General features: G+C 39.8%; 1 protein-coding gene across 1 annotated transcript in view; it reads right to left on the bottom strand.

Moving 5' to 3' along the window:
* Positions 1–262: 262 nt before the first annotated feature.
* Positions 263–14214, bottom strand: part of tnfaip8l3 (tumor necrosis factor, alpha-induced protein 8-like 3) — a 30997-nt gene continuing 17045 nt past the window's right edge. The window contains exon 2 of the mRNA XM_042492216.1: positions 263–1372. Coding sequence (XP_042348150.1) covers positions 810–1372 — 563 coding nt within the window. The 3' untranslated portion in view covers positions 263–809. The remainder of the gene's footprint in view (positions 1373–14214) is intronic.

Here is a 14214-nt window from a genome sequence, read left to right as displayed (position 1 = left end):
ACAAAAATAGGCAGCAAAACTTTTGTTATTTTATTAAATTTGAGGCATTATTCTGAGAGGAGCTAGTTAGCAGGCAAGCAAATCATTTATTTTTCTCCACATGCTCTCTAAGAAATGAAGCAAAGGGGGAAATTATCATTATGACTGCCAACATGAAGGAACAAACCCATCTTTCCTAAAAAAAAATTCTCCTGGTTCAAAGTGAGGTATTGTTGTCAGAAGAACTACAACATAATGTTTACAAGAAATCTTTAATAAAAGACAAGTGTTACATCCTTGTAGAGAAGATTGACACAGATACATAATACACACGCCATGTCATAGTTGGTCTTATGTACAAACATATTATTCAAGCAAGTCCCATACAAACACATGTGTGCACACACACACACACACACAAACACACACACACAAAAAGAGAGAGAGAGACTGATTACTACTGATTATCTTCCATATCCAACTATACCTATTTTTTGGCCATTGGTACAGTACACTTTTGCACACAGAGAGGATGACTGGGAATGCTATAATGCATACAACATGATACAGGCTGTCCCATTGTGCAGCAATGATCCACAGAGTGGAAAGACAGTCTAAAAAATTCCCTCATTGAACCATAGCAGCGGGACGTTACAGCGAGCTTCATGGAAATGGATAAAGAAGAAGAAACAGGAAGACGAGAGCAAAAAGGAGAAGAGAAAGTGAGCAGTCAGGGGTGAGCGGGTGAAAAGGAGATAGAAGGAGGCAGGAGAGACCAGCAAGAGAAGGAGGCAGGAGGAGAAAGAGCTAGAGGTGAGAGGTGTGTGAGGTTAAAGCGTTCCTTCATCCAGCAGTTTGTTGATGCCATTGCAGATCTTCCTCAGGGAGAGTCTGTACTCCTCTCTGTCCCCGTACAGCTCGGCCAGGAACTCCCCGTGGGCAAAATGGTTGAAAACGTGATCGATGCGTGCATGTGAGCGCGCCGTCAGGTGCTGCTCAACCAGGGCGTGAAGCAGGTCCCTGCACTCCAGCAGGAGCTCCGACAGAATATTCCTGTCAAAGGTGTACTCCACCTCGTAGAACGACACTGCCGTCATGGCCGCCTGGTTCATCTTCTTCTTGAAGCGCTCCACTGTGTCCAGCTCGTCGGGGCTGAACTGGTGGTTGCGGTACAAGATACCGATCTTCAGGGCAATCTTGATGACGTCCTTGATGATCTTGTGGGCCTCCTTCTTGCTCTTAGTGTACTCCCGGCTCGTCTTGTAGAGCTCGTCCAGGATCTCGCTGCTGGTGTCGTCTGTCAGCATGTTGGCCACCACCATGGTCGCCATCTTGCTCAGGATCTTCTTCTGGGCCTGCAGGGCCAGGGAGCGAGAGTTGAAGCTCTCCTGTCCTGTGAGGATAGAAAAGAGAAAGACAAGTGGTTTAAGGTTAGTCCTAGGGTCAAAAATGTTCACTCCAAAGTTACCTTTTTAAAGGAACAGTGAATAGACCCCAAAAAAACAAAAACAAAAAACAGCAAAATAATGATCCTGCTGAAGAGGCTTGTCCCCCCCGACACATTGAAATAGTGTTCATAGATTGTTGTGGTCACTTGGGGGCAGCAGAACAAGCTGGAGACAAAAAACATACAACATATCCTCATACATGGGTCTTGTGTGATGTTTTAAATATTCAATAGTTATGCATATACAACATGATATTTTACAAATTAGCAACCCTACTGGTTAGATTATAGGTTTAGGAAAAGAATCACGATTGGGCGTCATCACATTACATACCTAACATAAAATGACGACATAATATGATGATGTGGAATATGTATGTAACTTCTAATAACTAAACTTTGACTTTTGGTTTCACGCTGGGCACAAATAGCGGCCTCCTGGGTCAAAGTCATGTGTTTGTTTGACCCATCCACCACCCTGACCGCCTCCCTATGTGGACTGTGTCATTTTTTAAACTACGTCACCTTCCTGCTTTGCTCCCAACAGCCCAAAGCACAAAGGTCATGTGATCACAGCATCCTGGCTCATGATTATGTTGGTTTTATACGAATTATTGTGGATTACTTTTCATAGGTACAGGTAAGAACAGTGAAGAGCATGCATATTATTACCTTATTTTATATGGCATATAAACACCACATGTTTGTGTTCGGGTTAACATTATCAATTTGGAGTCTAATTCATGTACTTGATGAATAAAGGTCCAATAGTCATCCTCCTTTTAGCTTTTTTTTTGTTTCAGCCAACTCCTGAAGTAAATATCTGGCTATTTAAAGAAACAGTTCAAACAAAATCAAAAATATACATTTTTCCTCTTACCCATAGTGCTATTTATCAGTCTAGATTGTTTTGGTGTGAGTTGCCCAGTGGAGAATTTGGCCGTAGAGATGTCTGCCTTCTCTTGAGTATAATTGACCTAGAGGGCACTCGGCTTGTGATGCTTAAAGCCAAAACAATGCATCTGAGCAGTTTCATGTGGGAACTATTTTCTGTTTATGAAACTACACCCACAAATCGTGACAATGTGCAGAAGTAAGCATGCAGCTCATGGACCAGAGGCTCGTGGTTGTGTTAGATGTTAACATTATTGGCGTCTTCCATGGCTGAGCTGTAACGTCAGCTGGCTCAGTGGTTCTAGGTGAGCTAGCAGTAGGTGCAGGCTGCCCTCTGCGCTGTGACATGGTTGGCAGATGTAGTTTGGTAGAGATAAAATAGTTCTTCCATGAAAGTGCTCAAAACAAGGTCTGCAGATCATCTTGAGTAACTGGGTGGTGATTTTTGGAAAGAGACATTACTGTTGAGCTTTTCTAATTTTCTGGGCGCTTTGAGCACCACAAGTACAGCGCCATCTAGTTCCATTTTATTCAAGAAAAAGCAGACATTTCTACAACCGATACCTCCAACACTCTCACACCAGAACAGTCTAGACTGATAAGTAGCACTTAAGTTAAGAGGAAAATATTTATTTTTGATTTTGGGGTTGATTGTCTCTTTAACAGCTACATTCTCCAGTATGATCATTTACTAGTGGCAGAGTTTGTCTCTAAGATTTTGCACAAGTAAATCCCGGTTTTGCGTGCATTTCACAGTTTGGTAAAGCAGATCCAAAACTACAAGTGAAAAAAACTGAAATCTAGAAGCTAATTTGTAATTCTGATCCTCTAGGACACTGGGTAAATTAACAGACCAGCAGACAGTGTGTACCTTTAAGAGATATTAGATGGATACATTCAGGTATTTCTTCATAAACACAGTAGATTGAGCATTAAAGATCACTAATTACAGTACATGTTATTATGGACTTTATCCACCACCCTTAAATTTTAGTATGTTTACTTATAACAGCTGACTTCCATCTGGATAAACAGGCTTTTGCAACTCATCATCTATTGTAATAAAAATATTGATCCTTCCTTTCTCCTGTTTTCACTTACATTATTTTGTCCTTGCAGAAAGAACTCGATGTGCTGAAAAAAGTTTGATTCTAAGTACAGATTTCTTACTTATTCTGAGGGAAAAAAATGACTTTTCCTGTTTTTGTTACACAACTTGCTGTTGTGTAACAAGCTAATTGGTAGCAGTATTTAATGTGATCTCACTATGAAGGCACAGCACTGTAAACTGCTCTTGGATGATTCAGTTTTTTTGGCACAAACAGAGGCTCATCCTCCAATCCGTTTCAAACTTGGATACACAGAGTTGCTGCTCACTAAAAGTTCATTTTCAAAAACAAAATTGTAGGCTGCTTTGATTTTTAAAAAGTTACACAAGAAACTCAGAACACAGTTGGAACAAGTGAGAGTTTAGGAGTAGATGAAAGGAGGTGCGGCCACATTCAATGCAGGGCGGCGTCCTTCCTGGAGCTGCCTGTGGTGTGGTGGGCCGACTATGGGAGGAACGATTATCTGCCCTGGATAACATCAAACAGCTGTGCAACCGATAAGAACCTCTTTGCACACTGTGTCTCCTTAGAATGATCACAGTTTTACACTGTGTCCCACTGCAGTGGCAATTTATCATAGAGAAAAAAATCAGAAGGCTGCCTGTGTCATCATACAACGATTCCAGCAGCTTAACATGTCTGTGTGAATGTGAGGAGTGGGAGGATGGAGAGGGGTTTTATTTAGGTGCCACCCAGCTACAAATTACACACCAGATAACTCCTATTATGATTAAAGCTAGGAAAAAGGCCTCACTTTTTTCCTTCTGTTCCCTGGGCACATTGTCAGCCTCATCCTCCTCCACATGTATGTCCAAAGAGAGAGAGAGAAAGAGAGACAGAGAGAGAGAGTGGACGGGGGCGTCATTGCCCAGTAAGCTCAGCACAAAACAGCAGATGAGCCCAAATTCAAAGACACCTGCTTTTTTGCAATTATAATTTTCATCAAAACAGACAGCTCTGCAGAACTCACACCATCAGAGCATCATCTGCATGTGTTTTTGTATATGTGTGTTATTTAAACACACATACACAAGAAGTTGAACACTGCACAGCTATTGGGAGAAATGTGATTCGCGGCATTTCATGTGAACGTACAGAAGTGACATTTCACGTGTTGGTCTGAAGCTAAATGACATTTCATGTACATAAAATTAGCCCACTGTGACATTTACAGCTAATAAGGCAAATGTCTTTGTCCACAGTTATTTCCCAATACATGAGATTTGATGTACTGCTCTCTTGTGCATCTTCATGAGAGTGAGGGTGAGACTTTTTATATGTTAGACAAAAGTGGAGTGGGTGAGTATTAAATTGCTAGATCTAAAAAAAAAAATTTTGTATCAGAGTCTTTGTTTTGTGGAAAACAAACATGGAATTGACATCCTCGCCCTTATAAAGTTATTGTTATTGCCTTCATGTTAACTAACAATTGCCAATTCATACACTGCAGACACAGATTAACATTACTCTCTCTTCACTGATGACCTAGTAAATGGAAGTCAAATATTCTATTCTTCTAGCTCTGTTTTGGTCTCTACTGGCTTAAAACACTGTGTTAGCACAAAAGACATTGGAAAAGCAGGGACAAGTTCATGAAAATGCACCAATCTTTATGGTTCAAACATCACTGAGAAACCCTGCAATGTGTCTGTCAAAATTGCCCAGGTTGGGTGGCTCAGACATTGCTGGGAAATGCCTCAGTGTGTCACAACAGTCTCGGGTTTGTTGATTTAAATGCTTCTAGGGACCATCTCGAACTGGTGCCTCAAACACTAGAGGAAATGCCAAGAAGGATCTCCAAAAACCAGCAAATGTTGTTGTCTGTTGGTCTCGAACAGGGGTCTGCAGCTTGGCAGCTGTATTGCTTTGGTATCACACCATTCTCTTCAACTTCCAATGACAAAATCAGCTCATATCAAATGTCACTTTACCAGTCGCGTTTGCACGTTTATATGCTACATGTGAAATGCCCGTAACGTATGAGTGGACTGCATAAATGTACAATGCGCACATTTTCTTCTAGCAACTGGCCTGGTTTATTACGATGAAAACAGCTGCCCGCAGCAAATGGGAACAAGGTTGATGAGAGTGGTGAGACGGAACTAAAACTTTATAATAGCCTGCCATAAAATCAAAACAATAAGCTGAAAGACACTAAAACTCAGATACCAAAACTCTGTGGAGCAGAGTAAACTCTCTGAGTTTTTGTCAGAATGGGCGACTCCTGTAGTCATATGCTTTATTGGTTCTATGAAAATGTGGAGCTTAAAGTGCATCAGAATCATTTATCTAAGAAAGTGATGAAAAAGTTCATTCATTTATTCGCTGTAATGGCTTATCTTTTTAAGAATCCTGGGTCAAAAAGTTGATGTACAAACAAGGTGTAAAAACAAGTACAGTGGTTAACAGTTTAAGAGTTCTGTGCTATTTGTTGTATGAAAGGATGCACTTTATACTGTGACCGCAACATACTGATCTAAGAAGCGTCTTCAATGACTCTACAGAAAACCTGAACTTCCTACAGGCAACATCAGTCAGTCAGAAATGAGATAGCGTCTCTTCCCTGCAGGCTGCTGGTCACACACTGCTCTGAAATGTAAACTATAAGGCCCGAAGTGATGGATGGATGCATAAAAGCGTCATGACAGCAACACGGTAGTTTCCATGATGTTTAAATAGCACCACCAGGACATATAACTGTGGCTCTCATTAGGCAGATCTGTGCCTCTCATCAACAGGCTCTCTTTGTCACTGTTATTTCCTGTTTCTCTGAAGCAGCTCTTTGTTCCAGTGTGCCTCTGATATTCAGAAACCCAACTGGATAGATTTCTGAAACCCTGGCACACTGATAAAGGTGACAGCTTGCTCCATATAAAGCCGGCCTTGTCAGACCATTGGTCGTGTGGTCGATTTGGATTTGGACGTGTGTGACCAGTCGCTTTCAAAGTGACTTTCTCTTCTGTGCAAGAGACGATTTGCGGTTCACAATGGAAAGATTGCTTAAATATGTAACTTAAATAAGTGTTGCATGAAAAGAAAGCGATTTATTCTTTTCTGTCTTTAGTGTGGAGCTAAAAGTAGACTAATTATTCTCCTGCTACCCCCCCACCCCCATCACATAGCCTGGAGCCTGTTTCTGAGGACCAGCAGGTGGCCATCGACTCACTTGCCTTGACCCCTGTCTCAAGTCTGTTTGCACATCCCGGAGTGGCGAAGAATGTAAGCAAAAATGAAGGAGTGTGAGGGGAAAAAACACAGTGAAGAATGGACACGAGGCTGCTTGAGGTGTGAGTCAGAGTGCCGGGGAAGGAGGTGGGTGATTCAGAGTCTGGCTGGAGATTTTTAGCACATACAGTAAGTGAGCGTAGATGATTATAAGAGTGCACATGGAGACTCTGAGAAGTCCACTCTCTCACATACAGCCTGTCACCCAGAGGCTGAGATGAGTGACATGCATGAGCCAGAGTGTCAGGACGAGTTAGAGAAGAGAAGAAGCTGACAGCAGAGAGATGGCCAGAATACTGTCTATCCTGAATCTCTCTCCTTCTCTCACACTTCCTCTCCTGCCTGCTCATTATTTTCTCACCCGTCCCCAAGTGTAAAGTTTTCGCCAAATAAAGTGAGTATTCTGCATAGCATGTGGGAAAACATACCAGGAGCAGTCTTCCGCCGATGCAGGGCCAGTTGTAGGAGCCATCGGCTCATCAAAGTGGTTACATAAGAGTGTTTTGGGAGTTGGTGGAGTTTACTTTTAACATCAGATTAGTAAGGTGCTTGCTGCTCTCTGGACGCGGCTGTTGACTAGACAGTCTCTCTTTGTTCCGCCTGATGTTTTTAGAGCGCTGAGTCAACAGTTTCTGCTGCGATGCATCAGAACATACAGTGTGGAACATGGAGAGCAGCCAAACCTGCCCAGCTAAAGGTGGTACCCTGCAAAAAGTGTCCATCTGGACTCATTTATTTTCATTTCAGCCAGAGACACTTACATCAATGAAGTGGCCATTTATAGCAAGTACAGCACAGCAATCAAAAAGCAACAACAAGTTTTCTGTCAGAAAACCTACTCCGCTCTTAAAGTAATAATTTGACATTTTGGTAAATGTGCTTATTTGCTTTCTTGTGGAGAATTATGGCATATTTACACAAAACACAGAAAAATAGCTTTAGCCCGCACCTAGAAACTAAGTGTTTTTTGTTGCATATTCACCTGATCAAGAACTTCCCATTGTTCAGACAACCCAAAATTTCAAAGCCCCATTAGTCTAAAAATCTGTCTGATTGAACTGAAAGACCATTTCTAAAAAATAAACAATCCCTGCAATAAGACAAACCAATCGCATTAGTACACTGTTTTGAAACTTCATGTGTGTCAACAACGCTGTATGTGTGGTTAGGTTCAGGTACAAAAATCACTTGGTTATGGTTAGGAAAAGATCATGTTTCTGCTTAAAACATCAATGTTTGGTAGCACAAAATCTGCTTGGAAAGCAGGGATGGGCCCCTGAAAAACACCTGGGCTCAGTGGCTGAAAAGCTGCTTGCAAAGGCCACGAAGGGTTGATAAAATCAGCCTTGATTGGTGGCTCAAATGCTGCTTGGAAACTGAAAATAACTGCAGGGAGTGTGTGTTTTCAGAGAAACAGGACTTTGTAACAAAAAGCATTTGTTTTGGGGCTGTTGGAGAAATGGGTTTTAGGTACAACATTTTTAGGACTAATGGGGCTTTGGAATTTAATTTGTTGTCAGAACAATGGCATGGCACCATCCCAAGCGCCACTGATATTTGTGTGTGCAGCTCCTTGCTGTGATGACTATTTCTTGAACTGAAAGATAAATGAAAAAGGTATTAGTTTTGTTGTTTGGTAAAATAAAGTGTGAGATGGATAAGTGGTTTGGTATGGCATTTGAACTTTGGACTGTTGTGGTGAAGAGGGAGCTGAGCTGAAAGACAAAGCTTTCGATTTACCAGATCCTCAACTATGGTCATGAACTTTGGGTAGCGACTGAAAGAATGAGCTCACAGATACAAGTGGCCAATATGAGTTTCCTCTTCAGGGTGTCTGGGCTCAGCCTTAGAGACAGAGTGAGGAGCTCAGACATCCAAGGGGAGCTCTGAGTAGAGACGCTGCTCCTTGGCGTCAAAAGGGGCCAGATGAGATAGTTCAGGCATCTGATCAGGATGCCTCCTGGGCGCCTCCCTTTAGAGGCTTTACAGGCATGTCCAACTGGCAGGAGGCACCAAGGCAGACCCAGAACATGCTGGGAGGATTGTATATGTCATCTGGCCTGGAACGCCTCAGGTTTCCCCAAGAGGAGCTAAAAAGTGTTGTGGGGAGAGGGACGTCTGGAGTGCTTTGCTCAGCCTGCTGCCCCTGCAAATGGGCCCAAGATGTAAGCAGATGACACTGGTTGGATGGCTGGATTTCTGATTCTGATGGATGGATTTCCAGAACTGCCCAGCAACAAACTAGTTTGAGATTGAAAAAAAACCCCAAACATCTGCTTCATAGAGTATAAGCATGTAGATTTGTCACAAAATTTCAGTTTGAGCCTTAACATTGTAGCTAAGGCTTATGTGGCACACGGGAATCACATTATATAATCAGTTCTGTTTAATATGTATGGTTTGCATGTGTATATTATTTGGAGAAGAGCCTGCCTTAATCATTTAATTAAACGGACATGTATGTTGGGAGCTGTAACTCTATGTGGCCACAAGGGGGCGTCACCTCCACAGTGAGACGGGCCTGGTGTCGCTGGTATCCGCGTCAGAGAAGAAGAAAAGCCGTCGCTCAGCTGCTTCAGTTATTTCTCTGTCCTTCACAGGTGAGTGACTTTAAAAACAAAACACATGCGACCCCTAAACCATTTACCTGTGGCGTAAAGGCAGTGTGCTTTTTCTGTTAGGACTGTCACTTTGTTTATGTTAAGGCTCCTAAAATAACGCAATTAGCACGGGACCATTACGTTAGCGTGAGCTAGCTTAACTGCTATACAAACTGTATTGAACTTGATGTTAACATGTCTGATTTAAAGGCTCGTCGCTGTATTTAGTTAGACTTATTGTGCATGTAGAGAATTGGTTCTACAGGACAATTTCGTGTGTTTCTTTTATGTTTTTTAGTAAGTTTGGTAACTTGGTCAAACCTCTTGCTAACTGTTGTCTCTTTATGGGAGTTGCTGTTATATTTTGTTAGCACTATGCTAAGTGTAAGGCGGTACAGGTGTGAATCTATCGACTAGTCAAACTGTAAACATCTTTGCATATATCAATGCAGTTATTAAAGCTAAAATCTGTCTAATGCAATGCCAGGGACCTTGAATGAGTTTGCAAAAGTATGGTCCCCTTTCAGTGAGTATATCGGTAGTGAATAGTCAGCCATAAGAAGATTAACTATAATATGCTTGTTAACATTATATTTATTTTCATGCTGCAAATTGCTCCTCCTTTGTGTGTATTTGTCACTTTGTTGTTTGTGGTTTGTTTTGATTGTTTATGTGTCTGTGTTTTGTGTATGTGTACCTGCTGGGTGTTTAAATGATTTGACTATAAATGCTGTGTTACTGTTGTGCTCTTAAACAATTAAAAGGACAGTATAAAAAAAGATAAAAGCTGTGGACCAAAGAAATGTTACTATTGTACTTACTTTCATGTAACAACACATAGACTGTGGAGATTTCTGTTGATGTTTTTGTTACAGAAACAGAGTATCATGTGTTGGGTTATTTTAATTATACAGTAAGTAATTCCGACCAAGCAATGTGATTTGTCAATTAGACATTTAAAATGTGCTCAAATCACGACAGCAACATGACAGCACACCTTGCTCATCACTAAAAATATTACTTTCTTGTCCACTGTACTTGCAGAAATTCAGCAGTGGAGGCGATGTCAATCAGGTGGTGGAAAAGGGGGCATTTCAAAACAGTATCAATGAAGGTAAGCTATACAATGTCAAAGAATGGAAAGCATGTATCTGTGAAATACATCTGAAATGATAAAAAGTAAAACTATGAACTAACATAGAGATGACAGTTACCAGGATAAACCAACATGTTCTGAACAGGCACATTAAAAACTGACATTTGTGTATATGAAGGTAAAACTGCAAACTTAACTGCAAAATGACCACTACTTATGATGAGGAATATAGATGAAGGGATTCACAATCCATATTTAATGGCATTAAGCAGAATATTTAGTTAGAAAACAGCATTTTGTGAATTTGGAAATCTTTATTTGTCTTCTATTTTTTTTAAACTTTACCATGCTCAGAAATGTTGGGCATCCTTTATCAGCGGTGCCGTTGACATGGAGCAACTAGCTCAAAAATGTAGGTAAAGTATAAAAGGATGTATAGCTAAATCTGTGTACAGAAAAATAGATTTTTTTCAGCAGATATCTTACTCTTAACAAGATTGAACAAGCTTAGCTATTTTGTGTTTATATCTGGGGTATTTATTTATTTGAGAAAACCCCACAATTTATAGAAACTATCAGCTCAAGTTCAACAGGGACTAGATGTTTTCTGTTGCCAGGTCGTTGCTAAGGTTCGACCTACTTGCATTACATATCATTACATAAAGGATTCAATGGACATGACTGATTCTTTTCCAGTTATTAGTCAGACTCAGTGTGTTTCCATAGAAACAGAGATAACGGTTGCAAAAAGCTTTTTATTTTGATAGCTTATTGCCTCAAAACCTGAATAAATTTTGATTGTACATTTTATTTTGTTGGTATTAGTTGAATAATCCCTCTTGTGCAATATTTCTTAATTGTGACCTGATAATAGATTGATGGAAAAATATTTGAAATAGAAAATGTGGTTAAAGGACAAATATGTGTAGAAATAAAAAGAGCAACATAATAGTTATCTGCATAATTACCTCTCTGTTCTTTACAGGACAACATTACTATCTGTCTTCTGAACTCATGTCTGAGCCCTATTACACTTAGTCATTTTAAGGCACCACTGGGAGTTTTGCAGCGGTAAATTTTTTGGTGACTCATGCAGAACATGCAAGACCCTTGTTTTTCTGCTATAATGTGATACACATTTAGATAAAAAGATTGATACAAATACGATAAATATACAGTAAGGCTACGGCCAGCACATGTTTAGCTAAGCTTTAATGTCGAGACTGGAAACAAGTGGAAGCAGCTAATCTCTTTAGCTCTTTACTAAAGTGACAAAATCCAAAGATTAAAAAAAATATATTTCCTTTAAAGTTAGGTGAGCTGACCCTGGCCCGTCAACACATTTGTTATTTGTATAAAGGGATAAAACTCCACACTAAATTAAATGACTTGCCAATCAAAACATTTTCTGCAGCGTGCTGCAGCTGGGCTGTGAGACGTGGTCCTGAGGCTTGTGTTGGTCTTGTTCCAGAATAACCAGAGGAATGAGCCGTTAGCAGGACCAGCAGCTAACACTGATGAGGGCCGACTGGCCTTTACTGAGTCAACGCTGGAGGCACTTGTGGGCTTATCAGCTGGGCTGCTGCAGAACACACGTCTGACTGAGGTGACTGTCTGTATGAGTGAATCTGTGTGTGTCTTTCAGTGGTACTTTTTGTGTCTTCATGTCAAAAAAGCAACTTCATGGTAAATAAGGTGCAGTCATCACAGTTTAGAAGAAAATCTTTGCATTTACAGTGATGATCAAATATATTAATAGTAATAACTCAGTTGATCTGTACTCAGCCACAAAACTGCCAAGGAAATTATTGAAACTAAGATGAAAGCCAAAAAAAAAATAAAAAAATAAGTAAATCCCATAGAATAAATCAATAAATAGACTAATGTTCATCAGCAGAAATGTACCCATTTCTTGTTGTGATAAGGAAACATATATACATGTAAATGGATGTGCATTTATGCATATACATGTGTAAACAAAGCATTGGATAGCATAACTGTTTCTGTTTATTTACAGTGACTATTCAGACATTTGGTTCGCTGGAATTTGAATGTTAGATGATAATTTTTTGCTATATTGTTTTTTATTTCTTTGTATTTTATTATCTGGAAATGAAGTGAACTTGGAATAGATAATTAAAATAGATATACTAAAAAAATGAACAGCAATTTATTCACCAAAATATCAAACTATAATGTGTTATATAATAAAGTATATAGTAATGGTAATTTATTTGGAGGTCTGTCGACAGATTTCAGTTTATAGAGGATTTCAAACATTTAAAGAGCTTTTTAGTTGAGATTCAACAATTTAACTTTTATTTTTTCTGTGGATATTGAACAGATGATATTGAATATGAGTATATGTGAGAGTTCATAAACATAAGTACATAATCTCCTATGCTGCATAGGTTGCATGAATCAAGTAATATCTGCAGCCAAAGCAAAATAGTTGAATTGTTGAATCTCAACTAATAAGCTCTTGAAAGTAACAAATACTATAAAACATATGTAGGCGGAATATCTAAATAAGGTGTAATATAACAACATAAACAAAGGCATTTTCATCCATATTTGTTGGGAAATCGAAAGTTAACTACCACAAACACGGAAATCGACAAAGAAAATAGGGAACTACAGTTTCTAAAGTTATATAGTAATGGAAATGCAAAACCAAAATAACCCTGAAATGTAAAAAAATAACCCTTTAGCTGACTGTAACTGTCTTTTTTTAAGTGTTCAAATTATTTTCTGCCCCAAGCTGTGAGTCATTTACTTCTGCAAGCACTAATAACGTAATGTTTTTGCTTTGAACCATTCAGGTCTTCTGCAACGCTCGAGATCCTGACAGTATCAGGTATCTGATGCACACACGCACACACACAAGGAAACACAAAGCCCGATCAGTGTTTCCCTGTTTGGGGTTGCTAATGACAACATGCTCATGTTTAGTATTGGGAAAAAAAACAGGTCACACTCTGTGCAGGTGCATGTGATTTCTTTTTTTCTTTTGCCAAATAGATACGGATACGTACGTTCATCACACCTGCTCATATGTGCTCATACAACAGAAAAAGGTGTTCACACACAATCATTCTATTAGAGTTGGGTATTAGCACAGGATGGACATGTGGCATGTGATAAGAAGAGAGAAAAGGAAAAAGGAAAAACATCTAATTATCGCTCTTGACTGCTTAGCAGCAGACATTCCCTCCTCTAAACATTATTAGTTGAAACATTAAAGGTTGCTGACAGACAGCGTGACTCAGAGATGCAGAAAGGTAAGCGAGGTTAGGAGTATTTTCGGTGAGAGACAAATAAAAAGAGCCATTCAGCTCTGCAAAACTTCCTTGTTGCCCAGTTGAGCCACCAGTTGTAACCAAATCCCCTGTTATACATTTAATTTCCATGTGCAACCTATTTTCCATTCAGGGACAGTAACGTATTTTATAAGCAAATAGCCAACACATGCCTCTCTGAAGTGAGTGGTTGCCAGGTCATTTTTTGCACCCCGTAAATGCTAAAACAGAAATAATTTTCCAGACATTTTCCTTTCCAGATATTTTGTTTTATAAGGGAAACAGCAGCTCTGTGTTAATACCCGTTTGCTTCATTTGTTCTGGACTTCTGCAGTTGTTGTATACTTTCATATTTGACATATAAAAGACAAATTTACAGTTTGTCAGCTTGTGTGCTCGTGCTGTTCCAGGAGGTCCAGGAAAAGTCTTAAGTAATAAAGTGTGTCATCCATCAGTACCACCATTTTAGAGTACAAACACAACATTAACAACATATCAATACCAAGAAAATGTCAGGGAAAAGAGAAGCAAGAGACATAAACAAGGGTGACAGCTTGACTTCCTC

Source organism: Plectropomus leopardus, chromosome 1 (assembly GCF_008729295.1).
Source record: "Plectropomus leopardus isolate mb chromosome 1, YSFRI_Pleo_2.0, whole genome shotgun sequence".
In the NCBI taxonomy this organism is placed as follows: domain Eukaryota; kingdom Metazoa; phylum Chordata; class Actinopteri; order Perciformes; family Serranidae; genus Plectropomus; species Plectropomus leopardus.
The sequence above is the reverse complement of the archived record's forward strand: the minus strand, read 5'-3'. Positions and strand labels throughout refer to the sequence as shown.